At 42.9% G+C, this 16,614-nt stretch overlaps 1 protein-coding gene across 1 annotated transcript in view; it reads right to left on the bottom strand.

Moving 5' to 3' along the window:
• Positions 1-13,909, bottom strand: part of RBM20 (RNA binding motif protein 20) — a 107,616-nt gene extending 93,707 nt beyond the window's left edge. Inside the window, 1 exon segment of the mRNA XM_054207297.1 lies at positions 13,615-13,909. Coding sequence (XP_054063272.1) covers positions 13,615-13,757 — 143 coding nt within the window. The 5' untranslated portion in view covers positions 13,758-13,909.
• Between the last annotated feature and the right edge of the window lie 2,705 nt (positions 13,910-16,614).

Below are 16,614 nucleotides of genomic sequence, written 5' to 3'. Positions count from 1 at the left end.
TCTAGGCACCCTTTCAATCAGGAAGAAGTTCTGGTTTGTTTCTTCAAATCCTTTGTACTCTCAAAGACGTATACACAAGTTGGAGAACCTGCAAGTGCCCCAGCCACTTCATGGGTAAATAACATCCACAGAGGAAAAGACACTTCCCTAGTTTTCCCATCAGTCAGCTCTTGCAATTAGTAAAGCTGTAAGTACGCCACTTTTTCTCTGATGAGGAAGGAAAAGCGAACGACCAAGTTTGCACCTTGAGATAAGTTTCACTTCATTCTCATTTTAATTAATAGCTGGAAAAGAAAACGTTGATACCAGGTAGACCAAGACTACATTGGAGAAAAGGGAAGAAGAAAAAAAAAGAAAATTTGTTTGACTTAATGCTGGCATAATGCCCAGGTTTTCCCAAAGAAGCTGGGGAGAAATACATAGGCTTTTCCCTGCATAAAGAAAGACTGATTCTTCTTCTGGGTATGGCTCCTTCACACACTTCACCTTCCTGACATATCTCTGATTAACCTAACCCAAACACAAGCTTCCCCTCAGCAGGTCCCGGCCCATCCAACGCTGTTTCAGTTTGGCAAATTCTCACAGCGCGGCAGGGCTGAAACCCCTCCTGGTCAATAGCATCACATGGAGAACTTTTCTGTCCTTCAGGGAATGGTGGAAATGAAGGATAACCAGCATGCATATTATTTTTCCAACATATTCTTCCCAAAGTGACAGCTATCCAAGTGAAGGTCGGATTCTCCCCCAAATCCTCAACTGTCTCAAAAGTACCTTCTTAACTAAGACTAATTTTGCTTGATAGATGGTAATGGCTCCTAGGCAGGAGTCTGAGTTAACCCCACAGTGAAAACAAGCCTGCTAAACTCTCCCCTCTTCTTCCACAATTGCATTTCCTTGCTTGTATTTTAGAGCAATAATCAGCAGTTAGACTCCACATTCATTCACCCCCTCTTATGTTTAGTCTTTAATTATGGATTCATCTTAGGTTCTGCCTATGAACTTCTTAACATGTGTAAATACTGGTCACTGATTCACTCCAGCTACTTCTGTGAATAAGCATTCACAAATTTTATTTGCCAGGGAGATGAAACGCGAGTTAGTAGAAGTTTGCATTAGCACCCTGCCGGGCAGCAATGACTAGGCGAGGATGCCCTGCTGCTCTCATCTGTAGCTCACTATCTTAGTGAACTGTTTGCCCAAAGGCGTAGGAGGTTCATACTGTCCTCTTAGTGACCTGCTTCCCATCCATTCAGTTCCTGAGAAAATAAAGCACAGCACAACACTTACGCAGGTGAATCTAGGAAATGCATGTAGTTTGCTTACACCCATATACCTGATATCTTCTGTTTTTAATCTTAACACCATTTTGCCTTTTTAATTGCCGTATTTTTTCCATAATCCTACCCCAATCCCAATTCATGTTAGAAGTTCCATATTGTTCTGAAAACCTTTTCCATTACAATATACAGATGAAGAGCATTGTCTTTTCTTCCAGCCAAAGCATACTGTGCATTTCATTTGTACACATGTAATTAGCTCATTTACTCTTATCACTCCTAGCATTTCTAGTTTAAGTGTCAGATGCCAAAACTGGCCCACGCATCAACAACACTCTATTCCCACCAAAGGAATGACATCTTCCACTTGACTTCTTGCATCAAATGAAGTTAAAGCACTTGAAACTAAGGGTTGAAGAGATGACCAATTCCGTTTCTTTTACTGAAGATCCCTCTATTTTAATCAGAGATGCCTCCTTGCAAGAAGGTTGTCAGCTGATATTTTTACCTTCTCCTGCTTAAGTTCAAGACAAAGTTTGTAGGGCGAGATCATGGCTCACTGTATCGCTATTTATAGTTACTTACTGTATCCTTATCCTAAGAAGGCCCTAATCAACAAAGCTTCTGATCCTCCTAAATTAAAATTTTAACACGAAGGAATTTTTGTTTGAAGGAGCTTTTAATATTAATGAAATTTCTGCTTTACTTGCTCTAAAAAAAAAATTATTTGAAAATTCAATTAAAAGACCACCAACAATTCTTCTTCCTTTCCTTGTCATAAATAGTTCAGATAATGCTTCTCCATCACCCTCCTGTGTAAGGAAATCATTCATGGGTTATAGGTATGAGACTGGTTTTATGTAGCAGAGGACAGAGAGATTCAATTTATCTTTCCCTCTTCTAGAAAGGGAAAAAAGATCCCTTTGGAAGAGTTCACCGTGCAGACACACCCCTTCCTTCTACACAGTCCCCTTGTCCTTTCAGCAAGGTAATACACCAGACTCCACCAAGTGGCAAGTACATCCTTGGCAAAGCAGTTCAGATTTCAAAAGGAAACGTACAAAATATTCATTAATTGCTCAAACAAGGAGCATAGTCTGAGTTTGCTTCCAAACCCAGCAGGATCCAAATCCAGGGAACGATAGGAACCTCTCCTCTGGGTTTATTAGGCTGCCTAGTGGGGCATTCTCCAGGGCTTACCAAAGATGCAATATAGTCACTATAGCACTGTTTTTACTGCATACATATAGAGCAGTGAGCCCAAAGGGGTTGTGGTCTTGAAGCCAGGCTTCCAGCTGTTCCAGCAACATCATTACCATCAAACCCTGGCACCCAAAAGAAACGCCTGCTGTTCTCACCGCTGCCACCCATGCAGTTCTGTTCTTAGAGCAGTGGTCACTCCTAAAAGCTGGTCACTCTGCCAGCTTTGCTACAGATAAATAAGTACAATTACCTCAGGGAATTTAAATAAAGAGCTGTCTCTCTGTCTCACAGAGTTATATACGACTCTGCCATGTTAGCTTGAAGAAGCATTTTTTCTGCCTCCCTTGATGATTCTGTTATTAAGAGCAGGTGCTGGAGGTGTTGGGCGAGAAGTGATGTACTCCAAGTCTGCTCGAATTACTGAAATGTCTAACCCCAGATCTGGGGTCCATTTCTCACAAGTCAGACCCTTGGACAGTCTCTGCCTTGTCCACTGGGAGTCAACCAGCAAGCCCTCTTCCCACGCTGTGCTATTTGTACAAACTGCCCACTTGGAGGAAAAAGTAGATACAAAGCTGGTTTGCTTCTAGTGAGGTCCCCCAGGCATCCAGCTAAGAGGTGAGAAAACTAAATATAACAAACTTAAAACTACAATTATTGTAGGGGAGCTTGCCAGAGCCGCTCTGAAGCTCCTAATGGTCTGTCAGGGATTTATGGATCAGCTGTGAAAATTTACTCACAGCTAAAACTTGCCAATCAAGTCCTCGGCTTTAGAACACTGCTACCAACTTTCACATAATACAGCTTGAAATTATAGAAGCACCAAAGCAAAACAAGAGCTTTTAATGCTTCAAAGAAGGACACACAAAAGAAGAATCTATCATACTAAACAGATCGATAAGAAATGCATGGGGAGTCTCTCTCCTGTGTGTTTGTATCTTTGTGTAAAAGGGTCTTATATTCTACAGAGCAGAGGGAGATTACAAACAGAGCAGTGCCAAGTACTGCCAAAATGCACAGTATGAGACAGTATGTTGTACAGAAAAGGCTACAAATGGCTGTCTTGCAGCTTAGAGCAGATTCTCCCATAAACTATGCCAGCAATCCATAATCTTAGTTGCTGATATTTTATGTCTTTGCCATATGGATTAGGATAAAATGGGTTTTTCATGAAATTTATAAAAGCTCCTTTGAATATAGGGGGAAATACCACAAAATTGTATCTGTTATTTTCACATTGTTCCATTAAAAAACTGCAGCAAATGTAACAACAACAATAAAAGAAATCCTGAGAACTTACACGGAAAACACAGTAAGTAGCCAATTTAGATGAGAGAGGTAAGACCGTGCCTTTTTTCTCCTGAACGATCAGCACAAATTGGAAGACAGCAGTGATGGCCTCCTGTAAATGCAGTGCCGTGCAGAGGAGCTGACGGGCTCTTTGTAAACCCCTCTCCACCTCCAACTCTACAAATCCCTATAGCTAGTGAGGCTCTGACACTCCAGAGTATTGGTTTTAAAACATGTCAGGTCATTAACATGCTTTTAAGAAGCACAAAGGAGCATGGATCCATACTCCTCCCTGCACAGCTTCCTGCTCTCTTTTAAAAGAGAGGTTTCAATGCTGGAACACAAGGTAACTTTCTGTTATTTTCTTTGGCTTTTACTGTATTAGGTCTCTCCTATCAGCAATTACTGTTCTTAACATTTCTGTGCAGGATTCCTAGTGACCTGGCAAAAAAAAAACCCAACTAACCAAGCAGTAAATAGTCATGAAGCCTTGCAGACTTAGATGGTAAGATCTGATCTTCTAAAGCCTTACACACATAAATAATTCTCATATGTATGGATAAGGCTTTGCAAGATCAGTCTCATAGTATATACACTATAACCAAAAAGGAATTTAAGTCTTATCTACCACTGACAAGCAAACTGGCTTGGCCACCTAACATATTGATATAATATATAAGATGTGTTGCTTTACTCTGCACAGATATACTTTAACCATCTAAACAAAATGACTAAATCACTTCCAGCCCTTGCCAATTTCCATTTTACTCCTTTTTTTTGAAGGAAATGCAATCCTTTAATATTTTGCAATGGAGAAAACCAGCAAAACCTAGGCTGAACAGTAGTGATCCCTTGTCTTTTAGAAGTCTGATCTACCAATCACTGATATGCGATTAACTTAAATTTTATTGTCAAATTTGAAGTAATTAGTCAGCACTTTTTACTTCTCCAGGAGCTGGAAAAGAGAAGGTATGTTCAAATAATATCGAAAACAGTGCAGAAAATACAGGAGTTGACTTGAATTCAAGTATCACAGAACTTTTATTCTTTTGTTTACAATCTTTGCCTTTGAGTGTTTGCTCTATAAACGCCATCCCAGTCAACCACTATTCTTCTGTTTTACTTACAAACATTTTCACCTCTAGACACAACAGCGACACTTTCCAAAGTGTAATGCAATTCAAAATAACCTGAGGCAAACCTCTTGGGCCATCTCAAAGAGAGCCAACAGAAAGATGCTGGCAAAAGGGTAAGCCCTGCCTGTACCATGAAGAAAAGTTGTTGCTACAGGATAGAATAGTGACCTTGAATAAAGCGGTGAATAAAGAAGAGAGCCCAATGTTTGGTTATCGGTTGGCAGGATGGTGGAAAGCTGTAGGTGACCTTACAAGAATGTGCCATGAGTGGGGCACAAATGGATGGCGCAGAGCACATGGATAGCAGAGGTGTTAATGTTAAGATGTGTTAATGGAAGAGTTTGGAAGATAAGAAAAGCCTAGCACTGAAAAAAAAAGTCTCACCCTAATTTGCTAATATTTCTCTCCACAGTTTCAGAAGACAAGAGCCATCTTTTCTCTAAATGCCATCCTCAGTCTGAATTGTGCGTAACATCTAACAAAGAATTTTATGTGGGCGAGCGGAGGAAATCTCTGACAATCTCTGGAGTGGCATCCAGACTGCAAACCACACAAACACACATAGGTATGCACAGCTCTGCAGGGACTGGAGCAAACTTCTCTGTACCAGAAGTTAATCTGCTCTCACTCTAGTTCCAGGCAGAGCAGAAGGCACAGTGAAAAAAGACATTATTAAAGCATTATACAGCATTTTGTTCTCAATAAGTATTTTGCAATATTATTTCACAGTTTTTTAAAAAACTGAGGCCAAAAAGAGAACAATAAATGTTGGTCAGTGTAATGAACTGTATGCGTCGTCAACCTAATAAAATTACTTAGCACATCTTCCTGTAAGAGAAGAACATGTTAATCAGCAGAGATAGAAATAATATTTCTTACTGTCCTTTAAGAAGGACAGGGAACTGCTGGAGAGGGTACAGCAAAGGGCTACAGAGATGATTAGGGGATTGGAACACCTCTCTTATGAAGAAAGGCTGAGGGATTTGGGTTCTTCAGTCTGGAAAAAAGACGATTGAGGAGGGATCTTATCAACGCTTGTAAATATTTAAAGGGTGGGTGTCAGGAGAATGGGGCCAGGCTCTTTTCAGTGGTGCCCAGCGACAGGACAAGAGGTAATGGGCACAAACTTGAACATAGGAAGTTCCACCTAAACATGAGAAGGAACTTCTTTACTCTGAGGGTGGCAGAGCACTGGAACAGGCTGCCCAGAGAGGTGGTGGAGTCTCCATCTCTGGAGACATTCAAAACCCGCCTGGACGTGTTCCTGTGCAACCTGCTCTGGCAGGGGGGTTGGACTAGATGATCTCCAGAGGTCCCTTCCAACCCTACCATTCTGTGATTCTCTGACTGCAGAAAGAGACTGTGGTGAGTTTACCGCTGCTTTTCAACTACACAATACGCAAAAGCCCACGGAAGAGTAAACGAAACGTCAGCCATCAAGCCACTTGTTGCAGAGGTACTTAAAGTCTATTTCTTAAAACAAAGATTCAAACGTAAGTAAAAACGCAAGAGCGACTCCTGCACGTTTCCAAAGAAGCGGCCCTAGCTCCCAGACACCATCAACTCACACGTCTCCCCCCTCCAGGAGAAATACCACTGACATATGAAACTGTAGCTTTTGACACTACCAAATTCAAGACATTTTACATTGCCTGAATTCTAATGATCTGCAGCCTAGTGTACAAAAAATCACAAGATTTATGGCAAATTGAGGAAAGCTAAGACTAGAAAAGCCAGTAAGCCAGGGAAGGGACCAGGTGATCAGAAATCAGCCAGGGAGCTTGCTCATAACCTGCCCACAATACCATTTTCTCTGTCCATCCTGGCCAGCAGAAGACATTACTCAAGGTAACAGGAGTTAAACACTTCCTTATCCTGCCACTGTCTTTTCCTAGTAAGAAGTATATCCAGAAGTAATGAAGCAGAATATTCTCCCAGCCCTCTTAAAGCAGTCAGCATCATTAACATTTCGTTAGAGTTTAAACTGTGCAGGAGATGGACTACACTTCACAGCCAGCATAGTGACAGATTTGTATCACCTCCAGAGTTAGCCAGGGCTTGTGGCATCTTTGGAGCATTCTGCAAAGGCTGGTGAAACACCTGCATGTCTTTAAACAATGGAGATGATGGAGGACAAATCTGAACAGCAACACTTAATGCAACACAGCGCAACTCCACCCCAACCCTCTCGGCTGCCCATTCAGCTCATCTCCCAACACGGACATGCAGAAAACTAAAAACAAATCCATCTTCCTTGTAGTTCCTCAGATGTACAACATAAATACGTGGCCTGTGGTACAATTAATATCAGATAAACTCACATTTCACAAGTTTACATACACGCACACACAAATGCAGTAAGCCTGCAAGAAAATAATTGCCTGTGCACTCATAAATACTGATCCTTTAAGAAAACAAGCCTTTGCCCCCTCCCTGCAACAGAATACCCAGTGCTTTTATTTGGAATTTTTTCTAAATAGGCAAGAGGCATTTGTAAAATGGGCAAGGCTTGAGTTGTCAGAACAGGACAGATATTAGACGTTTCTAAAACCCAAAGGGGCAGGCTTCCTTGTTTCACTCAGTGTGTCAAGTGACAGCTTCACTGTGACGGGTCATTAGTGTGACAAAGAGAAAGCAGCTGGACATAGAGGGGCAGAGGCTAACAGAGCGATTACATCCTTAAATCAACTATAAAATGTTACAAAGGATGAAGAGGGGGAAAAAGGTGGGGGGGGATAATATTCAGGGGAATGAAGTCAGTCTGATAAAGTGTCTAGCTGCAAATCAGATCAAAGGAGTTTGTTTAAATTAAAAAAATAATCAAGACAGCTTACTCTTCAGAAAAAGCAGATTCTATTTGAAGGAGTATTTTAAAGTGACTAAAATTACTATTTCATGCAAACAATCCATTTTTTTACCCTCCTAAATAAATTTCTGCAGTTCTCTATGAAGTATAAATACATCTTTGAAGATCTAGTTCCTCTTATTTTGACAGCCCCCAGAAAGGAACAGAACTAAAAGGTATTGAGGTTTTTACCCAACTCCATTTTCCTTTCCTACAAATGGCATCAGAAAGATTTTAGCATCATCACCACAGCGTAGCAGTAGTCACACGTAACTACTCACTGTCAGGTGCATGGAGCTTTGAATTGACAAGGGCTGAATTAAGAGGAAAACCAAAAGAACACATTTCCTTGCCTTCCCATTGATGGGAACAGTAGTATTAAATTTGCCGTAAGAGAACCACATCCAGGCAACTTAATTTCAATAAAGAGCACTCCATTTCCATGTGTTGTGGTCCAAAACCCACTTATTACATTGCTTCTTATAAAGTATGTATTATTTAACCTTTTACTAAATTTGATATCACTGCTGTTATCTCTCTCTCCACTAAAATATGTGAAAGAATTTTGACATTTCTGGGCAACTAAGAGTTTATTGATAACTAATAATCCAAGCCAGATTACATGGAGATGTTTGCATGCAACGCATTACGTCTAAATTCTTTTTTCTGACCCCTTTCCACCTTGTACCTCTGTGCTCTCTGTTCAAGCCATAAATTCAATTTTATGGTGCTTTTCTCACAATAAGCTTGTGTTTTAAATGACAGTTTTTTTAAAAAAAAAAACACCAACGAACAGAAAAAAACCCAGACAAACACAAAAGATTTCAAGACAAAGAAACCCACGTTTTCGGTAATTTTTGGTTAAAACAGCGAATATCCATCTTTAAGCTTTGAGCCACACCTGATATACACAGGAGGGGTCATTGGTTTCCATCAAAAAAGAAATTATTTTTTAAAAAGTATTTTAAATGACATGTTAAGAAAAAGAAATATTAAGAGGAAAGAGATATTTTAATTACCTGACTTGAAGGTAATTATCATCACTGATGCTACTTTTTGTAAGCAAATAAACTTAAAAGTGAAGGAGCCCCGGGTGTCCCTGTCCCTGCGCCCCCATGCACACACATTTGGTATACACATTTTAAGTCCTGATTTTAATCAGGTGACCTCTGAGAAGACTCTCAATCATTACACAACAAGGAGCCAGAGTATTCCAAGAAAACGGAGGTTCCCTCGCTGTGTATTTCATAACATACAGAGACAGTGAATGGGAAACACAAGGAGGAGCATAATAAGATGGGTTTAGTTCCCACATTCTCTGGCGAATCCTACACCACGCAGTTTGCATTTACAGCTCCCATCCCTCGCTTTGGTAAAGCTTCTCAGCTAAGACAGCTACAGCACTTTCTGTTTTGTTTTCATCTCCGTTTGGAACCATTACTGTTGTTAAAACACAAACTCCATGAGTTTTCACGGCTCTGTCGGGTAGGGAAGCAACTCAAGATTTTGGAGATGTACTTTAAATGGCAAATGAATATGGAAAGCCTGGATCAGTAACAGTAAGAAGAGAAACAGTAAAGCCACTGTTTCTCCTAATGTCCCCTTGTTAAGTATCAGTTTAGCCTTTGCCATATATGCCAAACTATTTGCCATGACTAATGTATATAATGGGAGTACATTTCATATTTTATCTCTCCTGAGAGACCTTGAGTTGGGGAAAAAAAAAGAAAAAGAAAAAAGAAAAAGAAACCCCCCCACTTTACACAAAATAAACACACAAGGAAGCAAATAAAAAGCACATGCTTGAACCTAATGGGTTTAAATTTAAAAAAAAATATAAGTTGGAGGTTATTTTTCCCAACAAGTTTCCTCCTCACTGCTATAGGAAATAAAAGACTCAAAGCATTCAGCACCAGCCTGCTTACTCCTGTCTGCCCCCAGAACTGGCACAAACTGATGATGACTCGGGCGCAGATGTTGAAAATTCCATCTTCCTTCCAGAGGAGCTCAAAATCCCCAGGGCACAACCCCTTAGGAAAAAAAAATTATTAACTTTGGTTTTCCCCTCATTGTTTTAAGACATTGTATTCAATTTGTAAAATAAACTTATGCTCCTATACCAACGCTGGGAGTTTAAAAACTGGCTAAAATTTCCACTGGACAGATATTACCCATGACAAATCATTAGAACTGAAAGCATGCAACCAGCCATTAAAACATACAAAGCGATTGCATTTCAATACAATTAGGTCTCCTATAATTATGGAGTTTACTTGCGGCATGTTTTAAGTGAGAACTTTCACAGAAAGCACTCTTCGTGCAACATCTTTATAGTTAGCACAGGGCCACCACTCAGTCCTTTCTCTCAGTTATTTCCAGTTAGTTGCTCCATCAGACTGCAATGAATCACACACCTGGAATTATTAATAGGAGCCTCCACTCTCTCATGCTGCTTAGGCACTCCAGCCAATCTAACAGCAGGTGCTAAAATGTGTCACAGTGAGCTGTCATCTAAAAATTACATTTTGCAATACCACCTCCAAATTATAAACTAAAATCTTCTCATAAGAGCAGACTTACCTAAAGAGGAAAAAGAAACCAACCCAAAACAGCAGTTCCAAAAACGTATTAAAACCTTTCTGTGCAGAACTGGTATTTCAGGTCTTTTCAGAGATTCCCATACGTGTTTCACTTGTTGGTGCTACAGGACCTACCCTGCATTTCCTCTCCTTCCCCACAACTGTGGTAGAAACCGGTTATGAACACTAACCAACACCATCACAACTGTCCTCCTCCTTCTGAGTCTTCTGCTTTATTTCATATGCAAGCATATGGTTTTGTAAATCATCCTCCGTAGTGTGTAAATTCAGGTTTCCCTTCCGCACCAGCTTTTCATTCTCAGTTCTACAACCTAAGGGGTTCGACGGCAATAAGGCTTTTACTTTTGGAAAATAAGAAGTATTTTCCAATCAAACATCACAACAACCTGCGCAGAGAGAAAGCTTCAACTGCTCTGTAAATCTTACGATTGGACCTTTATTATCAACTGAAATGACGTTATCACTCGGGGGAAAAATACAACATGTAGACAGCGTATTTCAATTTATATCTTATTGTATTCGGGTACTATCAGCAAGGAATTTCAAACTAGGGATTCAGCTATATTTTAATATTAAAATTACATTATAAATGTTAAAGCAGAGAGATATTAAAAGAATATGGTACACGCTACCTGCGTTGCACAAGTTCAGCCAATGTAGCTGCTACCAAAAACATTTCAGATCTCCGGTTTCGCTAAATTTTAACCCCTGTTCAATGCTAAGAGTTCACAGTGTAGGAAGTAATTTTTTTTAAATTATATTGGCCTTCACCTAATATCTGTAAAAATTTCTAACAAAAGTATGGGGGGAAGAAAGAAGGAATCCAGAGAGCTTTTTAAGTTTAAATGGTATAAGGAAAAATAGAAGTGTTGAAACAGGGAGATCCAGTTAAACACCACACAGTATTCTGACCAACACCGCTCTGCATTAGAATTCTGCGACTGCACACTTGTTTACTGCATCTCGCAAAGCAAAAAGATGGCAATTGTTTAAAAAAAAAAAAAACGAACAGTCAAGAAAATCAAAATGCTTGGGAAAAAAGGTCAGTGTTTTCTTTCCTAGTAATGAAACCATGACTTCATTTTGTAGAAGAACCACTGCTTTCCTTTTCATCCTATTTTGTCAGTTGTAATAACTGCTCTAGCATATTAGAAGTAAATTCAGAAGAGCAATTTAAGATATTCCCTAACATCTCACTTCCTAACAATCACTGAATATCCAATTCAGATTATAAAACACCAAGTTATCATCAGTAAAGCAAAATATAATTTGCCAGCATTTCTAATTAAATGCAGGGTGGAGATTTATTAATTATCAGGTAAACATAAAGGCGCACACCAAATTATGCCGCACGGTTACAAAACCGTATGATCAAGTTGCAGGACCTTAGATGGAGACGTTTGACACTTGCCATTCTGCGTCACATCACCGACAAAGAACGGTCAGAAACATGGCACCTCTCTCAAATCTTTCCATTAAAGACAGGCTCGAAAGGAAACCATCTCAAGTTTTCCTACCTATTACTTCCTAGCAGGCACGACCAGCAAAAACGCGATGCCTTTGTACATAACATGCGCTGCATTAGAAATACAATCATGAAGCAGTCTTGAGAGCTTCACCTATCTGACTTGCAATATGCATCCACATAAAGTCTTGATAAACATGAAAAAACAAGAGCTGTCTTTAGAGACCGTAGTTTAAAATTTAAGACTGATTTTGAGTAAGTGTAAATTACCTTCTGGTTACACAATAATTCATATGTAGCACTGCAGCTGCCCAGCGGACTTAGGGAGCGACCATTAATGTTTCAGTTTCAATGCAAACTCCCAAGTCCATATTATCAATTAGGAATAAAAATGTGGATAGCAAGAACCGTTAACGTTTTTACAATTAAGTTACAAAACATGATTTAAAAGCAAACAGGCAAGAAGAAAACCAAGCATCAATAAATTTATGGCCCACACCCCACAGCAACTTTAAAATTCCAGTTTCATACATATTTATAAAAGATAATATGATTCCCACCTTACAATAAAGTTCATACTCTAAGTTTGCTGTAACGTTAAAGTATACATGCACACACATATTTATATACATGTACTATGCATTTTGCAAATACAAGTGAGAGAATTGAAAGCGTTTCCTCTGTTAGTTACATTGTTGGGTTTTGTTGACAAACTGATAAAGGCAAATGCCTAAGCCAGCGCCTTTCGTGAAGGGGTTGTTGCAGGAAAACAGCGCAAGCCCAGCTGCGAGGCGGCCGCAGCTCAACAGTGCTTTGTCATACGGGCGCTTCGCTTGACGGCCGAACACAGGCTCAGTCCAGTTGGTGCCCTGGGACATAACCTCAAAAGCGTCTCTCAACCTATGCCGCTTGCGCAGCGCCCAGTGTCCTGCTTGTCAACTCAAGCCACAGGTCTTAAAGTAATAGAGGGCAATTCTAATGGCTCCATAACTGAGTGTTCGTTAGTAGATTTACTGCTGTGTTAAAAGCCCCTATCTCTTTTAACACGTTATGACTTGGGAAAAATCGGATACAGTGCATGCAACCATCTAAAATCAGCACAGACCAATTTATGTGTTACTCTTGCTTCAAGTAGTAACTACAGAGCATTTGGTTTGTCTTCAAGCTTCTCATTCAGCGAGAAATGATTCTCATTTATGATTCTCATTTAGACAGAAAAGTATCGCTCACACCACTGCATCTGCATAGCAAAAGTATTTTTTCCCTCTCTTTCCGGATGGAAAACGAAATAGCAAAATGCCGTTAGCACCGCTGCCCTCATTAATTAGGCTTCCACGCATGCACAGGTTACATTTTCTGGGACAGTTTTGCAGAGATGCGATCGCTTCTGGCACAACAGGAGCCCCTTTGCTCCAGGCCTGATGAGGAGGGACGCCCGAGCCCGCCGGCAGAAGAGCGGCTGCAGGGCACGGCACACGGCAGCCACCACGGAAAGGCAAAGAAAACTTTCCCGACCGATCCCCGCCCGGAGGAGAAGCGGTGCTGGAGGGAAGCCCTCGGAAAACCGACACGAGCGGCTTTTCGGGCAGAAAACCGTAGAGCAGGACCGGTGCCTGTCTTTAGGGGATACGCGCCCCGCGGGGCACCGCTCGGCCGGTGCCGGGCCGACCCTCCGCCCGCCCGGCTGTCAGTCTGCCGGCGGGGGAGGGAAAAGGGGGGCACCGCCGTCGGGGAGGGAGAGCGACCCGCGCCTGCCCGCCCGCCCTCCCGGCCCGGCGGAACGCGGGGCGGCTCTTACTTGTGGAGGAGCTGGGGCAGGCTGGGCGGCGGCGGCATCCCTCGGCCGGTGCCCCGGTTAGGCGCCCCGCTGCGGGCATCGCTCTCCGGCGGGTCAGCGCCGCGGGGGGCCGGGGCCTGGCTCATGGCAGCGGCGGGGACCATGCGGGGAGGCCCCGGCGGCGGCAGGCGCGGGTGGCCGCACAGCCCTCCGCCGCGGCGGCGGGCGGGAGGGAAGGAAGGAAGGAGGGGGCAGAGGACCGGCTCTGGAGGCAACCGCCCCCCCCCCTCCCCGCCGGGCTGCGGCCGGGCTGGCGACGGCGGGACAGGCAGCCCCCTGCGGCTGAGCCCGCCCTGCGGGAGGGCTGCCGCTACCGGCCGGCGCCGCACGGCAGCCTCGGCGGCGCTGGCGGGGCCGGAGGGGCGGGCGGCGCCCCCGGCCCGGCCTAGCCCGGCCCCCCCCCCCCCACCGTCGGCCCCACCTGGGCGCCGGGCCCGCTCCCTCCCTCTGCCGGCACCTGCCCGTTGGAGCACCCCCGGTCCCGGGCGGGAGCACCCACACCCCCGCCCGGGGACAGCCCGGCCCCCGGCACAAGCGGTTTTAGCCCCGTGTCCCGGGCGGGGGGCTCGGCCCGGGGGTTGTGCTCGGGAAAGGAAGGGCAATGTGGTAAAGAGCGAGCAGCACCGCTCCGGCAGTGGTTTACAAACATCAAATCTTTCCCCTTCCCAAGGGCAGGGGGAAAAAGTGTGCATATTATTTTAATCCCTCACCAGTAACACTTCTGCAGCAATGTTATTAGTCATTTATCAGACATAGGCTCTGTCAGCTGATACAAAACAGGAGAGGAGGGCGTGCCCCAGCCAACAATGTAAACCTTCTCGACTAACAAGAGTCATCCCTAAAGCAAATCCCTGGTCTGGGCCCAACCAAGGAACCTGCTTTTAATAAAGGATCATCAGTTTTGGGCTCCCCTCTTCCAAGTAAGTAAGTTAGCGGGATCGAGACCTACCCAGCAGGGCTTTACCCACTGCTCTAATATCAGAGGATTAAGGATTGGCATTGCCGCATGATGATACAGTGTGACAAAAAGGTTTTACCTGCACGTATTTTGGGAGGACATTTCAGATGACTGATGGTGCAGAAATCGCGCTGCTCATACCAAGTAAGTAACACCAAAACTGTTCCTTCCAGGTCTTCTTCCTTGCTTTGCAACACGCTCTGTCAATTAGAGAGGGCCAAGTCAAAGACCATTTCAATACTTGCTCCTGCGCTGGCTCTGTTTGCCGTGTACCCTTCTCCCAACACACACACACACACTTACACACGCACCAAGGAAAGCAGAAACATCCTGGCTTCTTTGAAAAATTAATCCTAATTCAGGGGAAAGATTAATTTTGGAGGGGGTTAGGTTCTCCTCCCCCCTGCACCTGGCGTAGTCATTTACAAGTATATAGCCTTGTAAATGGGTACAAAATACTACTACCAGTGACTGGAAAATTTTAAGTTATTTGCATTTATCACGTACTTTGTACTCTGCAGATGGAGAGCACTAACCAGGTGCAGGGCAGCAGAGAATCGGGCTGTATTTCATTTACACAGTTACTTAGTAGTAACATAACACCAAATGCACCTTCTGAAAGTGAATGGCAATCAGTACTTATTTAGACACATCGACTTACACACATTATATTCTGAGAAATACAAACAACAGAGTTTCACATCCTTTCCCCCAAGGAAGAAAGTTTTGGAATATTATTTGTTTTTGGGTTCAGCAAGGGCCAGGCGGTGGTCAGAGCTGTGTAGCTAATAGATGGCTGATCTTCCAGCAAAGGAAAGGTAAGATCTGGCAGACAGGTGAGGCAATGCACAGAAACAGAAAGTTTAGCCTGCCATGCTATCTTTGCCTGGGATTTAAAGGAAGTCTCAGGTGTCCACTGATCATCCATAGAAAAAGTGGCTTTGTGTGAATTTCCTTCTTGTTAGAGCAGCAGGGAAAGCCCTTGAGAGGCCAAGCAACAGCCGCTTTCTGCTGCCTGTAATTATTTGAGGAAGTGAAAGATGGTGACTCATGGCTCAGAGGGCAGCAAGAGCACAGCTATGACACTAATGCATGGCCCTGGATTAGGAGGTGGATCGTCACAAGAACGTGTTACTTCGCACAGACAGTTATATCACATCACTTGTAAAAATGGATCAAGTGTGTTTTACTAGGCACTACTATTTCTGTGTTTAATACATACAGCGTACAACTCAGCATTCAGACTCAGCATGGGGTCTTAAAACTCTGCAACAATTTTCTCTGTTCGTTCTCTTTAAAGCCACACTTCTGATCCCCACATCTGCTTTTTGTCAAGTTTTTTTTTCCCTTTTTCTGCCATACTACAGTGTTTGGCTTGGCACAATTTGGTGTGGCAGAAGCACAGCCCCCTCGCCCCCAGCTGGTCCCTGCCTTACCAGAGGGCACCTCGCTCGGCTGCTGAGGTATTTCACTGTATGTCCTACATGGAAATAAATGGGTGAGTGTATTACTGCTTGTCAACGAGCTGAGACTAAGGTTCACGGACTTTCCTATTCAAGAAATCAACATAAACAGTTTTCTGTCCAAGCCTTACAGTATTTCTGGAGCACTGCCATAACAGAGGAAGAACAGTAGCTGGGCCAAACAACACAGTTTTATAGTTTTAGAGTCTGGATTTTGCAGTGGAGCTGAACAAGTGCAAACTGTTATACAAGTTCCTGTTCTCCTAATATGGAACACAGTTACTTATGCACATGAAGAAATCGTATGTGTCGGTTTTTTCCCTCGGCTAGAGTTGCATTCTGTGTTAGTGTAACTGTCAGCTAAGGGTGATTTTGGCAATGAACTTGGCAAAATGCTGACCTTCCTGTTGCTGATGTCCAGGTTATTAAATGTTTGTGATTTTAGATTAAAACTGATGATTTTTTCAAAGCATCTATGTGACGTGTTTTAACGAGCACTTATGCAACAAACTCTCCAAGCTAATATTTCTGCTGAGATTT

The sequence above is a fragment of the Rissa tridactyla genome, chromosome 6 (genome assembly GCF_028500815.1).
Source record: "Rissa tridactyla isolate bRisTri1 chromosome 6, bRisTri1.patW.cur.20221130, whole genome shotgun sequence".
Taxonomy (NCBI): domain Eukaryota; kingdom Metazoa; phylum Chordata; class Aves; order Charadriiformes; family Laridae; genus Rissa; species Rissa tridactyla.
This window is presented reverse-complemented; position numbering and strand designations above follow the sequence as displayed.